General features: G+C 33.6%; 1 protein-coding gene across 1 annotated transcript in view; it reads right to left on the reverse strand.

Moving 5' to 3' along the window:
- LOC142983241 (uncharacterized) overlaps positions 1-17,812 on the reverse strand; it is a 104,560-nt gene that overhangs the window by 31,278 nt on the left and 55,470 nt on the right. The window contains exons 2-3 of the mRNA XM_076130153.1: positions 10,673-11,015; positions 2,100-2,566 (exon numbers count right to left, since the gene is read on the reverse strand). Of these exons, the coding sequence (XP_075986268.1) occupies positions 2,100-2,566; positions 10,673-10,889 (684 nt within the window). The 5' untranslated portion in view covers positions 10,890-11,015. The remainder of the gene's footprint in view (positions 1-2,099; positions 2,567-10,672; positions 11,016-17,812) is intronic.

Here is a 17,812-nt window from a genome sequence, read left to right on the forward strand (position 1 = left end):
TTACTGGCAGAGCAAAAAAAATAAGTTTCTATTTTTACAGACAGAAGTTTTGTGAGAAGTTTTTCCGACCCTACAATATTGATGTGGTCCATACAAACTTAATGGTATTAGGTGAATGCTTTGCAGAACTCATAAAATAACAGCCAATTCAACTCATTCCTGCACTTGGCCATAAATGAGGAGTGGGCCAGACTTTGAGCTCATCATGGTGGCCAAGCGGGGACTTTGCTTTCATCAGGAAATTTTGTATTCAAAAATACTCGGTTGTGGTTTGTATCAAAGACGACTATTCTTTACCGCAAGCTGAAAACTCGCTTTCAGTCAGGCCATGCGTTTAGGCTATACGCTTGAAATGTTTAGAGTAAACACACATGTCATATGCCTGTGTGGGTTCGGTTGGAATACAACCTCTTGCTTTGATATTATGTATATTAAAGTCAGTGATCTTGACAACTCTTGCGAAATATAAACTCGTATGTTATTTTGAAATAAATGAATTTATTAATATACAAAGTTCGCAGTTTATAGAGTTCGTGTTTTAATTGCTTATCAAAATATTGAGGCTTGGTACAATAGAAAATTTATACCAAATATGTATATCAAAACATTGCTAATACAACGAGAGTGGTTTAGAATTTTTTGTCGTTATCACATGTATTGTAATGTGTTGTCACCTAGAGTATTTTTTTACTTCAATTATTAATGGAAAGTTTTTTTTGTCGTTAAAGTTAGACTGAATTTACTGTAAAACAAAACATGAAATTCAACATTAAACAGTTTCACTATCCGAAAACACCAATTCACGATCAATTTGAAACCACAAACAACTTCACCCTGCATATACAGCGAAAGAGCAATTCTCCATAAAGGCTCAAACTCGAACACATATTTGTACCGGTTATGAATTTTCCGAAACAAATTTTTGTAATTTCCACGGCAACCGTAAATGGAACAACAAACATTTTGGCCGGAGTTTTAGAAGTCATTTGACAAAGTTACGACTCAAGTTCCATGTGTTTGTACGCGGTTTTGTTCTAAATAACTTATTAAGGAATTTCTCTTACGGTGTAAAGTATTGTGTGATAAATGAATGGGGGAAACATTCACGCTTAATAACATTTCTGCCTTACCAACTCGTAGTAGTATTTTTTTTTTAATCAGCTTTCTCGCGTATGTTTTGAACGGCCAGTTTCAATATTCTATCAAAGATTACAGATAGGTTGTTACCTTACATAATTACGTCAAAGTCATCGAATATATAGTTTGATATTTAAAATGTACTGCCAAATTAGTTCTTACTGAGCACGGTAGAGGAGCTAAATAGATTTAAGTGTAAAATTTCTCCATAGCTAACGGGTTGTCGGTAACCAATAGTAGTAGAGAATCGAACTACAGATCAGAAAGATTTATATTCTCAATCATAAAACTGGTTCGGTAGTTTACAAGTAACAATATACAGAACAAACTTTTGCATTCGTAATTTCGTAAAGATGATTATTGTGTATCAAGATTCTTAAGTGAAAAGTTTTGCTCAATTTGCAAAAAGAAATCATTAAGCGAAATTAATAGTAAAAAGCTTTTAGTTTTATTATAAAAATGTTATTAGATTCCAATGTTGAAATAAATTGTTGCACCTGTCAATGTTCTAGTGTAATTGAATTTTCCAAATGCTTGTTTGCCGCAATAAATTAATTATCTAATATTTTCTTGTGCAAAACATGTTATTATTGTTTTCTAGTATTTATTTTATTTCATATTTAATTAAATAAGACAATTTACGAGTTGCTTGGTTCGCTATTAACGTTTTGTTTCCATCAGTGCTGATAACGTTATTAATTGTCATTGTAATCTTATATTCACGTATCTATTTAAAATATAGATTGAAAATTTTCATATTGTAATTGATACTGGCTTTCGTCGATATCGTTCTGCTGTTGTTTAATGGTTTTTGCAAAGACACAAAGTGAATTACAGCACTCATAACCACTATTTGTAGATCACACATCTTCATATTGCACTTCGCTGCCCTATTACACATTAAAATTTAAAACCCTTATTTTAACTTAGAGCTAAAACTAAGTAACAAAACTTCCACTTACCGTATTCTCGGTGATATCACTGACTTCACAATGTAGTATCGCCGTAGTCCCTATTTGAGCTATAACCGTAGTGCAGTTTTCAGTCAAAAATATACCAACTTTCCCGCCCTTCCCACTTAACTTATTAACGGTTGAAGCCGCTGAATCTCTGTACATTTTCTTAACTTTATTCATAGACTTAGCTAGTGACGTTTCTTCTATTTCATGTATTATTTCTTTGTCTGTAATTCTATCGTGTTTGGAGTGTCTCCCTCTACCTATGATAACTTGATCAATAATATTATCTACGTTATGTACATTGTCGTATTCTTTATCTAGTGTGAGGCGAAGTGGTTTGGGTAGTTTGGGATATGTTGTTAGAACATAGTCTGTTGTTGTGTACGCTTCCGTTGTTTCTTCTGCTTTTAGTGTTGTGAAGGTTACTGTGGTGGGACTCGGTGATGTGGTTGTCGTTCTTCTTCTGTGACCTGTAAAAGAAAGAGTCTTTTAGTTATTTGTAACATTAATAACAATTTTAGTGTATATTTGTCAGCATTATGAAATATCATTCCCTATATTTTTATACGTCTACAAATAATGCCTCTTGGTGAACTTTTACTGATACTTTTCATTGATATATGGGTAATTAATGATAAATACATAAATGAAGGTTTCAAACATTATTGGTGGGAAGTTTTCTATCTATATCTGAACAAAAATATTTTGCTATACACGAACCATCAATGATAATACATGTTTTATATAGTGATGAAATAGCCTACAATCGTTCGAGATATAGGTACCCACTATCTACTCAAACCTTGCTCCAAACGATATTCATTTGCCGTAACAGTATCTCATACTTGAGATGAACTAAAACGACTATCATAAACGTCGTAGCACCGTGCTCAAAAGCTTACAGACACGAACAAGACTACACCTAGTATAACGGTTATTTGTTAGGCACTAGTCACATTGTGGACGGTCTAGCCGTCAGATTGCGAGTTCGGTATTCCCTGTTCACTAAAATGTATGTGGTGCCTTAGAATCCAAATTAGAAACAGGGCCTCTTTGGGTAAGGAACCCAAATGACACATATGTATATGTTACTGTAAAAGCCCGAACGGTGGTAAATCCTAAGATTTTCCAGTATAACCTAAGATTTTCCAGTATAACCTAAGATTTACCAACTGGCAATGGTAAAAGTCCGAACAATTCTTTTATTTCGAACTTTTACCTATATTCACTTGATGATGTCGAGATGTCACCGGCTCCTCCTTCTGGGTGGTTAAAAAAAAATAACCACGAAGGCTAAGGTGGGAGCTTCGCTTCGCTCGCTCCCACCTTAGCCTTCTAACCTAACCTACCCATGTCGCTTTGCCCAAAACTCCTTCTTTATAACTATGTCACAGTATATAATTATACCGTGAAATAGTTATAAACATAGTTATGAAGAAGGATTTTTTTATATATCGTAACATAGTTTTTAAACTCTGGCTTGTTCGGACTTTCACCATTGAGAGTTGGTAAACCTTAGGTTTTACCAGAAAATTTTAGGATTTACCACCGTTCGGGCTTTTACAGTAACATATATGCTCTTCAGATGCAAAATATTTTAATACAGAACTGAACCAACCGCCTAGCATCAATGAAAATCAAGTCGTATAAAAAAAATCTCAAATAAAAATACTTGACAAATCTGAATGAAATTTTATGGGATTACATAGAAAACTCCACTTTTCAAAATAAAAAGAGGTTATTCAAAGTATAAGAAATGCATTAAAAAATCTAACGAATTGTAAACATCCACTTTTTCCAAGTCGGTCAAAAGCGGTCCAACTGCGACGGACATCATGAACGCGTGATTAACTATAAACTCAAGAAGTCCACCGTAGAATGCAGAATGCAGTACCTCGATTCTCTACCACTATCGACTACCGACAACCGGCTAGCTATCGAATTTTGACATTTAGAATGTACTGTCAAAATGTTTCCTACGACACCCGTCAGAGGCGCTGATCAGATTTTCATACAAAATTTCTCGATGATAGTTCGGTTGTCGATAGTCGATAGTAGTACAGAATCGAGGTACAGATCGCCCCGGGACAATGTGTTCGACACCTAAAGAAGTGCACGTACAGCTTGAAGCCAGAGCTATTCGATATGCAAGTTTATTGAGTTTATAGGTTTATCTGGTTTTGTGAGAGTGAAATGTAGACTTGAATGTGTTTGTCTTTTATATTTTGAAATATAGAATTGTTGGTTGTATTTTTTTATCGCTATGTAAACTACATTGTATTTTTTTCAGTTCCTTTTAATTTTTTTCAATTCGAAGAAATCAAACATTACATAACCACTTCTGACTTTAATTCTCCACTATTTTATAAGGTGCTTATTAAAGCCGAAACTATATACAGAGGAACCGATAATAAACCACTATCAATTTACCTTGAAGAATTTTAAAGCACGTTTAAGAGAACTAAATTCTTCAACGCTCTATACAAAGGCATATAAAAATAGCACAAGAATTTGAGGTACAGATTCTAAGTTTAAACCAGTACAAACCAAGAAAAATATCATATCTGTCTATAGGTTTCTAAATCGGGACAGATAGATCAATATTTGCAGCGGCTATCTAACCTCGGACACCTGAAATAGGCTGCTCATACCGTGGTGATAAGTAATTGCAGCAGTTTTAGCATTCTTCTTCTTCTTATCGTATGGTCAGTGGTCAACCTAGTGTCAAAGTTGTTCAAGTCACCCGAAGGCCTTTGACGTGACTTAACGACTTATCTTAATTAACAACAACCGGGACCGACTTTTTAAATACGGAGACGCCCCGTTCAAATACTACTATGCGGTCACCCATCTATTAAATGACCGCGCCAAGGTTTGCTTAACCCACACTTTACCAATCGGTGAGCGCAACTGGCTATGAGTCTCATGTAGGTACTGTTAAGTAATTATGTACTTGATTGTTATTTGTGCTACTGTTGTTTTGAAACTGTTATACCCAATTAAACCTACACTGTCACGTGGTTAAGTGCGTTTTATAGCAGTAAAGTTAGATTATACTGATCCAGGCTAATAGAGTTGAACCTATTGTAAACATTAGACATATTTCAACCAAATTTGTTGGAATCCAATTGAACTGCGACTTTGGCGCGGTTGGTAGTGTATCCGACTGATAATCATGAGATTTCGGGTTCGAAATACGGGTCGATAAATTATCAAATTTGGTCTTTTCTAACTCATGTTAGATTTTATTAATAATAGCTCGCAGTTTGGTACCGTGCTCAATAAGCTCTCCCCCATATTACATGAGACTAACTAACATAGCAAACACCTTTGCCAATACCTTTGGTTGTAACAGGCGTGATGCTATGTATGTATGCATACTTGGATACCATGCTTGGATTTCATTTGTGGAAGCAAATTTCGATACCACTATTGCTTATATTTTATTTCATTCCTAACACTCGAATTAAAATCCACACAATACAATAAAAGCACAATATCGATAAATCACCAAAACAAACTCTGATCGCAATTTTATTACAAATATATTTATTTCGTAATTAAATATCAGCTTTGATAGCAATTACTTTATAATGATTTCTTACCTGCTTTTAATTAATCGCCCATACTGCCGAGCTTTTCATGTAATTGGATATAAGATACGGCTAATTAAATACAAATGAGCATTCTATAGGAAACAATGTTGATTGAGAGTATTCATTTTAATTCGTTTCATTTTAAAATTTTGTGAGTTCATTAGTACTTCTGTTAGTAAATCGATATTTTGCTTTAAGTCACTTTTGAAAAAGTATTTGCGAATGCCTGATTACATTTGCAGGTAATTCAATGTTATTGTGGTTTGGTATGTTGCTTAGAAAGAGAACAAAGACCCCTTGCATAAATATAATTTTGTATCGACAGTGTATGTACGTATATGCCGCGCAGAGAATTCCGGTTGGAATCGCGAGTGGGGCCTTTAAGTTGTTCCTAAGATTATGAGTGATAAAATACAAAGTGTGCCATTGTATTGTGTACACATTTGGAGTTTAGACACTATAAGTGCTGGATAGTTAGCCAGTTTAATAAAACTGGCAGCCCAAAAACCGAATACACAACGACAAGTCTTCTAACCAACTATGTCTGAAAATTACTGAATCCTGTATTATTAGAATATTCTTAATCTTGAAATAGTAGGTATTGCAAATAGCAACAACCTCTATTTCGAGATGACAAAATAATCCATCATACTCTGTTTATTACAACAATCCTAAACTTCAAATAAATAATTAGATTTATAATATTAGATGTTTCATTCTCAAATTCAGCATTGTCTTTCAAGTGCTTTGTACCCAAAGGGCTTAACAAAGCCTTAGACATTGAATCAGAATATTACCTTCTCTCATTCACGTGACGGGTGTCCGTCCTTCTATTAGACAGTGCCTTGTTACTTGTAAGATGTTATCAGTTTATCATTTCTTAAGTTATAAGATGATGTATTATTCTATGATTATGCTCACTATCATTGTTTCGTCTTTGATTTAAGAATTTGACATTCGATGGATTTTTTAATTGTTACGACATACCTACGGCTTCGCATCTCCTGAATTTTTAATAAGTCTTTAGTCAAGAAATTAGACTCATGTACGTGTATTTCTACTTTAACATCAAAATTGCCGTATAGTTACATACGTATAGTTTAAACTATAACGGACAGAGTCTATAGCAGACGCCTATTAAACAAAATCATTTTACACATAAAAAATAAATATGTATAAAATAATTGTACATAGTACCTATTACGGCAACCACTTCTTTAAATGTCATTTTGTACATCAGATAGGTTATCTGGCACTTACTTGGCCTTAAGACTGTTAAATATTATCAAGAAGTTCACTAAAAGCGAATGTATACATGCACACGAGTCAACCAAAATTGACAAAGCAACGTCAACTCTCCCGAAACTAAAACTACAACCAATTTACACGGCATAGTAATAGATTATAATCTCGGGGGCGGACAGGCTAATCCATGCGAACGAAGCCGCGGGGAAAGGCTATTAGCCCAATCCGTTATTCCCATATAACCTAAGGCTCATCTGTACCCGCTAATAGAGCTGTCGGGAGCCAGTAATGCGCTAAAGCATACCACTGGAACATCATTATCGTTATTACGTAATCCCCTGAATTACTAAGCTTGATCTAGATTTAGGACAGAGACAATAATGCGAGTCTTGGAAACAATTTTGCTGGTGATAACATAAATTAATGAGGATTTCAGACCTAATTTTCCCTTCCAGTTCAGTTGCAGAAGAATTTGAACTTGTTTTACTTAATATTTTTTAAAGTAAAGAATATTTTTTATTTTCGAATATACTGCAAAGCTTCTCCTCATGGTCGTGATGAGGAAACAAACGTATTGAGATATTAATCAGCTTAAATTGTCACTTTCATTAGACCTGTAAAATAGCCAAAATGATTACGGTAGACGTGTCAATAAAGAAACGATCCCTGTCATCAACTTTCTTACATCTACTTAATTCTAAGAAGATGTTAATAGCAGACTATTCAACAAAATGAAGAAGAATTGCCCTAACGACAACACTCATCAAAAAACTAAACATACATCAGAGAGCCATTGTTGACGGAGATTCCGTCACGACCTTTCCAAATGACGTCACTATACCCTAATATCAGGGCTTAATGGCATAACAGCATACAAAGCTACGTTCTCAGGTAAATCCGCCTACCAATTGGACCCGGATTACCGAAAGCTACGGTTGTATACGATTTAGACGTAGGTTATTCGATCCAAATTATTTGGACATGTTCAGGATCCTAAGGTTTATTTTCGAATTGAGAAATGATAGTTGTATTTGAATGTGAAAGAAATCGTTTTGGTGTCAAAGGATTTTGTGCTTTGTATCTTATTTTTATTTGTCGAAGATTTCCTTTCCTTTGGAGGATTGTTGAAGATATTTCGTCTTTATTTGTTTTTTTAGAGCTACAACCAGACATTTCTAGGCCTTTATCTTCTTATTTTAAAAAAAGACTTATACCTTTCAAGATTACGCGTGTACCAAAATTCATCAAAATCCGTTTATTATTTTTTACGTGCATAAGTAACAAATGCACTTCTATCCTCACAAACTTATGTATTTTTAATATATATTTGAACAATTGTTTATTTTATAAAAGTCCCACGCTACAACAGTTCTAAAGTTTTAATCCCAATCACACAGAAACCGTTTTGAAGCTCGTTCAATATATATGAGAAGACTCAATGAAAAGAAAACATAAATGTCTTGATAGATGACAGCCATTTGTTTTCATTTCATACGCTCCTTCAAACAAAATACTTTGGATGTGAATCGAGTTACGAAATTGGGACATTTGAGTGTTTTGTGGTTAGAAGGTAGGATGAAAACATACAATGACACCTACTCATTAATTGAACTAGAGTATAATTCAATGAAAATGCTATATTAAGAAAATAAAATTTATTTCTATGGAACTATTAAATTTTTTGTCGTCGCAAACTAAACAATAACAATTATTCAACTTAAAAAAAAAAATCGTCAAGACTCCAAACTACTATTGAACACTTTACATAACTTGGGAATAAAACCCGAGACCTCAAGATCAGCAGTCGTATACACTACCGGCCGCGTCGCAGGAGCAATCCAAATCAAATTTAGCGCGTGTATAGCTGTTGTTCTTTAACGGCCACTAGTAAAATAGTTAAAGCATTCTTCTTAAACATTTACAAATAGTTATAGCTTAACAAAGTTGTAAGTTCTAAGCACTTTACTGCACTTGGCTAATTTATAACTTTTATCTTAGATCGCTATAAACTTTGAAACTATGCAGCCTGTAAATTCCGTTCTTCCATTATAGCCTGGTATACGCAGTGTGGCGTTTTCAAACAAATTGCGACCTTATTGCTAAGGAGTTATGGATCATTTTTACATAGAGTCGTTGAGGTAGGCTTTGGCGTATGTTTAAAGGACTAATTGTTATGTACTAACTATTAGGTAAATCTAAAAGTCTATCGCTGTGGTGCATTATCATAATAGTTTTGAATCGCAGTCACTACATTTCTAATGTTGCAATCTTCTTCTAAAAAGTAATCTTCTTTAATTCTTTGTAAATGTTCACCAGTATTAAAGGTTATTTTAAAATATAAATGTTTAAAATTTTAAGTATTTTGGTAGTCAAAGGCGTAATTTTGTACCCAGAGCTTTGATTTATTTGGATTTTTAATGCTTATAATTATGTAGTGGTAGAGTTTTGTAAACGTTTAAAACTCTACAAAATAATAAAACGATAGTATTCAGGCTACTAATTATTAATGTGACAGACTTAGGCTTATGTAACTTTCAAAGACTTCAAACTATAATATCAAAGGTATAATATAATCTCTATTAATCATTACAAGTAGAAATGTTTATTTTATTCTCTATTTGTCTTTATATTTTGATAGTCCCTTAAAATATAACGCAAAAGATTTATTCGTCCAAACATTTACACTTTTTATTATTTCCCTGGAAAATATAATGAATGTACAAAAAGTAAAAGGCCTCCTCTAATCTTATTCCCTTTGCGGGTTTGAGTTACCTTTCCACCTTTTAAACAGAATCTCCTTAGCGTAGAACATTTTACTTGATTCTGACGATCAATATTGCTAATTAATAGTGTACTAATTTCGTGTAAGTCATCTTTTTTATATGTTTTGGTTAGTTTAATTAGAGGTATATTAAGGTAAAATTATAAAACATTGCCCCTATGCGCGATTATTGGTGTATGTGACTACCGCGTAGAAGTTTTGGGTTCGTTTCTCGGGTCGACCTAAGTACTAAACATATTTTTAACCCCCGACGCAAAAAGAGGGGTGTTGCATTAAAAAAATTCTCAATAGTATCCCGAAGTTTCGTCGCGTGCCCGGTAGATGGCAATAGGCTCGCCTAATATAAGTTAGGACTTAAAATGTTAATAGCGAAACGGGAGTGTGTATTTTAAACATATGAGTATCTGCTTTTATACCTTTGATATAAATAAACGCTGCGTAAAGGTTATTTGTTAAATTAAAGATTACGTAATTTACATTGTTTATTTAGCTAGATGTTTTTGTATATTCCTTTTCCTCACAGTCTTATTTTTAGACAGATAATAAAAATACAAATGTTTTAGTTATGTGAAAATAAACAATACTTGTTTTTTATTTAAGAAATTAAATTTATTTTATGTTTCGTCTTTGCCGTATTTTATTTACTTTTCAAGTTTTATTTTGATTGAAATTTGTTTGTTTCTTCCAAAAGTTAATCCATACTAATATAATAAATGCGAAAGTAACTTTGTCTGTCTGTCTGATACTCAATCACGCCTAAACTACTGAACCAATTTGCATGAAATTGGTATGGACATATTTTGATACCCGAGAAAGGACACAGGCTACTTTTTACCCCGGGAAATGACGCATTTCCATGGGCAAATTCAGGTGGCAGACGAAGTCGCGGGTACGAGCTAGTAGTATATATTATAATATAGCCCTTAAATAGATTAAAAGTAAAAACAATGTACCTTTTTTATGATGCCTCGTGAAGTTTCCAAACACACTGCCGAGCCTCTGTTGATTCCTCGTCGTACACAACTCTAAAGACTTCAAATCGTCCGCGTTCTGCGCAACCAAAATGGAAGACCTCTTCGACTCCATAGCACCTGTGTTCACTAACAACTCGGCTTCAAGTAATAGAACAATTGTGGCGTAGAGTAGTTTGAGTTCTCTACAGCAAAGCATTGTTTTGGCACTGGTATTGTTGATGGTCACATTTGGTATATTTCACTAATCGCACTTAAGTTAATAGTCATTGTTTACTGTTATCTTCTTTTGTTTTCTTCACGGTTGAAAGGGTGATGTCGCATTCTGGAAAAGAGGAAAAAAATATATGATTTTTTTATATTTTGATACTCTCTCGCTCTGCATCAAAATATTCGAAATAAACACTGAATTAATGAGTTGCAACTACAAAGACGTGAAATTATGTCAAGGTTATATCAACTAGTTTTCTCCGTCTTGTTAGCGCTGCCATTAATATAACGTTATCAATGCAATCAGTTTCCGTAACTGAAATAGGATTTTTTTTTATTAAAGTAACCACAGCTCCGCTATCATATCATTTAATTACTCTCTTAGAATCAAAGCGCAAATCGCATCAGCGCAAACTATCTTACAAACACTATCAATAGACTCAAATTGTATCTCAATCATAATACGTCCTTCAAGTCACCCATAAAATGTTCAACAACAGTATGGCGACAAAATTGCAGTAAAAAGTCGCAGTATGTCGCACTCTTAGCACACACTCATTAAGATCTTGAATGTTTGTACTACCCTTTGTCGCTGGAGTCGGCGTTTAATGAAAACGTAGAGCATCTCATGTTGTTTAGACGTCTGTTTTTATGGAAATAAGGAAGTAAGTGAGGTTATTTTGTTTCACCGAAGACGAGATTAATGTTTTGTTTAGTAGTATCTTGTTACGAAAGTTTATTGGAAGCAATCGGAATAGAGTTGGAAACGCGTTTGCTACTTTTCTGAATACGCTCTTTATTGGGAACAGCAGTAACAATACGAAGTTTAATAAGTGGTGTGGTAACTATTAACAGGTTAAGTGCTACATAACACTACGCATTTGTATCTGAAGGCACAGTCAGTTATCGTGACTTACAATGTTAGTGCCATATGTGTAATGCTTTACCATATATCGGGCACGTTACAGTAACACGAATATTGTAACATAAATAAAAACTATGAATAGCACTTTGCTTGACCCGGGAATTGAACCCATGACCTCGGGATTAGCAATCGTATATTCTAACCCTAGAGGCAGTCAAAACCAACAATACTTCAGTATAAATCGATACAAGCCAGTATTTAGGTATTCAGGCCAATCTCTACACCGTTTGTGGAGGCGAAGAAACCCTTAAATAATTTAAAAACAAAGTTTCTAAGAACTGTTAACAATGTTAGGTGTCCGTACGAAAGTGGGGTGTTCAAATTGAAATTGAATTGTTCCTTTGTGAAGTGAAGTCCTATTTACATGCTTTCGGTGTGAGATTTGTTTATTAATGTAAATAGAAATTAAATATTTATGACCTTCGAATATTCATTTTTGACGCAAAAAGATTTTTGACGCTTTACTTTTGATCATATCCTCTGAAATTTGATGTTCAAAAATAATTACATTCCATAATATAGTACCTACACACTCTACACTCACAAAAAAGCAACTGATTAAGTTGATACAAGATAAAAAAGTGTAAATATAAAAATATTTATTTGGCGTCAAGTAAAAGCCATTAAAGAAACAATAAGTTAGGCTTTGGAAGACTCATTTAGAAGCAATAAAACAAAGAAATATTTAAACAGTAACTAATACCAAAGAGTATAATATTTCAGTTAAAACCAATAAAATAGAAAGTAGTGAAGCAAAACCTTGGTGAATAACTTAATGTTTAATTTATACACGCCTTGCCCTTGAGATAAGCCAAGAAATAAACCAACTTAAAATAGTGCCTATCTTTGAGAAACGCTATAAATTTTGTAGACAGATACCTTAATTACTACTTTACAAAACAATCTGAATTTTCTTCGCAGTTAGTATTGATTCGAGCTGTTTATTTTGAACTTTGTCAGGCAAAGACCTTGGGATCAGATTTTAGAATAAATCAAGAAGTAAATTGTTATAAACAATTGTGTTTACGGATAAGAAATCTCAAATTATACAATCCCAGAATTTTCAAAATCAGGATCTCGTGGATAGGCATATAACATCTTTTGGTTCATTATCACTTATCAGGTTAAATAGAAGACAAATTTCTCGTCCAATATGAAAAAGAAGCATTACATGAATGGTGAAAATGACACTTTTTATAAATGGAAATTATTTATAATGTGACTAACAAACAATAAAACACATTTAATAGGTAACACAACTAACTCACCAACTCATAAATTAAACCAACTTCTTCTAGAAACTACATTTGTTGTTAAAGAACTAGAGAACAATTAAAATCAATATTCTCGTAGTATTCTATTTTAATGTCACAGATTAATTATTGAAAATAAATAAGAAACGAATGACCTTTCAAACCAATAACACACTTTCATTTTCTAAAAATAAACACACAATCTGACGTGAAAGGAGTACAATTTTATTTATACAATAGAAGACCAGGTGCAACTCTCAGGCGGGAACAGATAAAAACATTATTGCGACAATCGTATTTTTGTAATATCGTTATAAAACGTTGATAACCGTAAAAATAACGGTTGGGGATTTATTTGAAAAATCCTTTCGTAGAAACCTTTTGATATTGTGATTTACTCACGAATCGTAAATAATTTTAAGCTTTGGCTTTCGCGATGTTGATATATTGTCAAAGGTAACAATGACCTTATTTTGATGTCTCATGCTTTTTATATTTTAGAGTAGCTGTGAAATAAATAATGGTAGCAATGTGGAATAAAATTTACAGCGTAGCTAATATATCACATGTCTGAATGTCGTGATTATCAAAATATTGTATTTAAAAAAACGACTATGAATAAATATGCAACATTAAAAATATACGACCTTAATAAAATTATAGCCTTCAAAGTACAGAACAACAGCTGCTGTATCGATCAATAAATCTAGCTTTGCTTTCCCAGTGACGTCACACATCTCTGCACTCTGTCACTGCATTGTTTGAGCATCGCCATATTTCTATCACCGACCGCTATGACGCAATACTTCAACGTTCATACCTCCTACTCCAATTTCAGTCCAACCATCTCATTCGTCATCACAATTGCCTCCTATTTCACCGTTATCTTCTATTACACTATTCTTATCATTCATTCCATTCGTATCATCAAATTTTTCCACGCGAATAACAGCTTGCTTTTATTCCAATACCACTCATTTCGGTATTCCCATCACACGTCCATATAACGCCCCATTTAGACACCATTACGTGACGCATAAACACAAACATTAGTTCGAAAAACAGAAAAAAATTGATGCCGGTCTAGATTGCTTGACGTTGTCATAAAAATATGCGTGTGGAATAAAAATCTCTTGTTGGAGTTGTGAAAGAACACAATCTAGATTTGTATCAAGGTCGGAAACAACATCTTCGTACAAAAAATTGTCGGTTCTTGCGAATATCATGTTTTATTCATGCGCGGTAGTAAGATGAGGAAATATGAGTCAAACATATTCGAGTACCATTTTGTGCGTGGTACTAGTTGGGTCTCGGTACAGCCGGGGAAATATTGAAAGTGCCGGCGTTTTCCTTTTTCCATAATATAATTTGCCTTTTGTTGCAGCAATGACAAATTGCGTAGTTTAACAGCTGAATTAAGAATATCTTAAGCAAAGTTTTTATTTCAAAATATAAATCAATGTTATTGCTTATAAAACTTTCTACTAACTTCGCAAGTTGTATTACTTTAACAAAACCTTGTAATTTTCGAAAATTTCTCAAAATGTTTTCAGATTTGAAGCATTAATCTCATTAAGTGTGGCGTAAAGCCTGCAAAGTTGTAAAACTTAGTGTCAAAATCTTATTATAAGCTCGTCGATTCAAAGCAGCGACAGTAAGTAGACAATCCAGAACTTTTATCTCAACGAAATGAAGATAAAATTGCACAAAAGTGTGGATAGTTATATTTAATCTCCTAATTGCTAACACGTCGTAATTCTTCTAGCTAAAGGGATGAGCTTTTAGCGAAGAAAGCAATTTATCTAAGACGTTTTTTTAAAAGAAAACTTGGCTTTGCTTGCTGATTAGTTTTCTAGAATAACTGCTTTAGAAATGGGATTCTTTAGTAAATTTCTAACTTACCTGCGGCTCTCTCGCCTTATTGTTTAATACAAAAATTGTTTTGTTAAATTCGGAATGTAATACTTATTATTACGTAACAAATCTGAATAAAAGTTACTGGGTCGGCAATTACTTAAACGTTACTTAGATAAGGGAAAATATCTATCATCTTTTGGCCTGAAATAAACTTCGTATTTTTTGTTAAAAAAGCTGATAAGCAAACTAATAATAAACAGACGTTTTTAGAGATAAGCTAGAAAAATAGAATCGTAAAATGAATTTAATAATTTCAGAATAAATTCGCCTCTGTTTTATGTAATGAATATTATTTTGAACTTGTTTTGCGTTCGTTGTTCTAGTATCTGAACAAAGGCTAGGACAATGTGTCATTGAGACTTTGTTGCTAACATTTTATAGTTGAGACCGTTACACAGCTGCTAAAACTTGTAAATGGTGGGTTAAAATGTCAGTAAAACAAATAGTTTTGTTTATTTGAAAACATATATTTTAAATGTCAGTGAGCTTCAAATGATAGCGAGGTATTTGATGCGGGTATACGGTTCTTATCTCATCGTTTTACATGAGCGTTTAATGAAACGCAATCTGACATGACGCAACGCGACGACGTTTTACAAAAATGCGCCGAAAATATGGATCCTGTTGTTTTGATGGCGTTTGTTGCATTCGTAGTGTAGCGTTCATTACTCATGTAGGACACTCTTATATACATTAGAAACAGTTCTGTAAAGCGTGGTAAGTGCCGAAAACAAACCGTATAGCACAAGTTATTACCTTAATGTGCTGTGTGCGTTTCAATTATTAACTTGGTTACCAAAAACCTTCGCTTTTTACACGATTTTAGGCATAGCGGCCGGAACGACTTTGACACTAGGTTGATAACTAACCATACGATTGATCAATTTTATTCGATATAGTCTTTTTCTATAGGTAATAAGCAGACGAATCTTAGGATAAGAATATTGTCGCGTTTGGGAATAGTTGTAGTCATCTGGACTTAATCTGCACTAAGCTTGACCTACTAAAACTAACCTGCTGCCTGCTTTAACAAGAGCAGTGAGAAGTAAGAATTGTTTATTTAGAGAATACGTCTGACCTTATTTCGAATTCAAGTAAATATACAGACAGACACAATACACAAAAGGGTTAGCCAAAGGTGTATGAATACGCACATAACAATATTATACCGTGGTTGTTGATTTAGACTGAAATAGGTATAGTTCATTCTTTGAGCCCTAACGACTACTGTTAGTATTCACATTTATATTTTTCGGCTGGGTTCTTTGTTTAAGGTACAGTTATAAGTTTCATTGCGTAAGTAAATATGTACACTCTGAAGACTAGTTTTCACCGAGTAAAAATTAAACGTACTACGTGTTAACGAGTTAACTGCATAGAAACTCGCGCCTTATTACGTGTTACCTTGTAAACTGCATCAAAATTTGCGCCACAAGAAGACGACTTGGTAACTATATCAGTCGGCCCGCGACTACGATCGATACAACTCGGTCGAAACGTCGGATTATAATAAGGTACGGTTACATTTTAAAAAATCCATTGCGCATAATACACGATGTGCAACGTAGTATACGGTTCTCACCATCTACCAATATATTATCGGATAGATAAAGAGTCTGGAAAACTCTAAAATATCCAAAATATTCATGAAACTTGTTTACACCCAATGACTCAGAAAATCAATTTACTTTGGATAAAAATAGTCAAGGCTGAAAATAACTCCAAAACTCTTTTCCCAATTTAATTTATAAAACCAGGTCACTTCTATAAAACATTTCAAACTAGAAACAACCTTATTAAAAAGTTTGAAAAATCCAATAAATCCAAAGTTTAAAGTAGGCCTCACTGACGCACGGAATTTAAAAATAGATTAATTTAATAAACAACGTCACAAATATACGTGGGTAGATAAGCCTTTTCATAAATAAATCATAACTGCCTCTATTTGAAAGGTGAGTGTACAGTTTAAAATCTAAGCACTTACATTCAATCCAGATTCCGCAGAATCGCAGATTTCCTAGTACTATCGGATATCGACAACCGGCTTGCTATCAACAATATTTGTGTGAAGAACTAATCAGCGCCCCTAGTGTGTGCTGTAGGAACTAATTTGCAAGTTCATTTTAAATGTCAAACTCTCGACACAGAACAGCTATACAAATATTGAGTATAGAAAATAGGTATGCAAAATCGTATTTCAGATTTTTAAAAACATCTGAATCCTACTCAATCAGGGATAAACCAAAACAAAAATTAATCCGAAATCACGCAGTAAATTCTACATCAAAATTCAAAACAAACGGATCCGTTCATTTTATTTTTTATGCCGTATTAAAATCTGATGTGAACCGGAGCAAAAGCCAAACCTAATCCCGACGGTGGATGATAAATCGAAGTGAAGCGAAAAATATGCAGACTGGCGGATCTCATTGCAGAAGCTGTAATCCCAACGGCCTTATTCGGATATCGGGACACTGAATCAAACTAGGCTTGAAAGGGGTGACTAACGAATTTTGAAGTCAGTGGGTTACATTTTTGGTTTGTATTTAAGTGTAAAGTAATTAACGTACTACTGTTGCTGTGTTCACTTTTCTTTTTGTCAAGGAAATATAAATTTATTATATTAGTTACGTATAAAGTTTCTGTTTTTTTGCTTTGCTTTCTGCTTATTGATAACATAGGTAATATCTATATCATTTTATGTATACGATTAAAGGAAGAACCTAGTCAGGTATTCTTATACCTAAAATGAGCTGGAATTATCTCTAAACATTCTCAGTGATGCGACTTAAATTTCTGTGCCATATTATAATATTA

This window comes from Anticarsia gemmatalis, chromosome 23 (assembly GCF_050436995.1).
Source record: "Anticarsia gemmatalis isolate Benzon Research Colony breed Stoneville strain chromosome 23, ilAntGemm2 primary, whole genome shotgun sequence".
Taxonomy (NCBI): Eukaryota; Metazoa; Arthropoda; class Insecta; order Lepidoptera; family Erebidae; genus Anticarsia; species Anticarsia gemmatalis.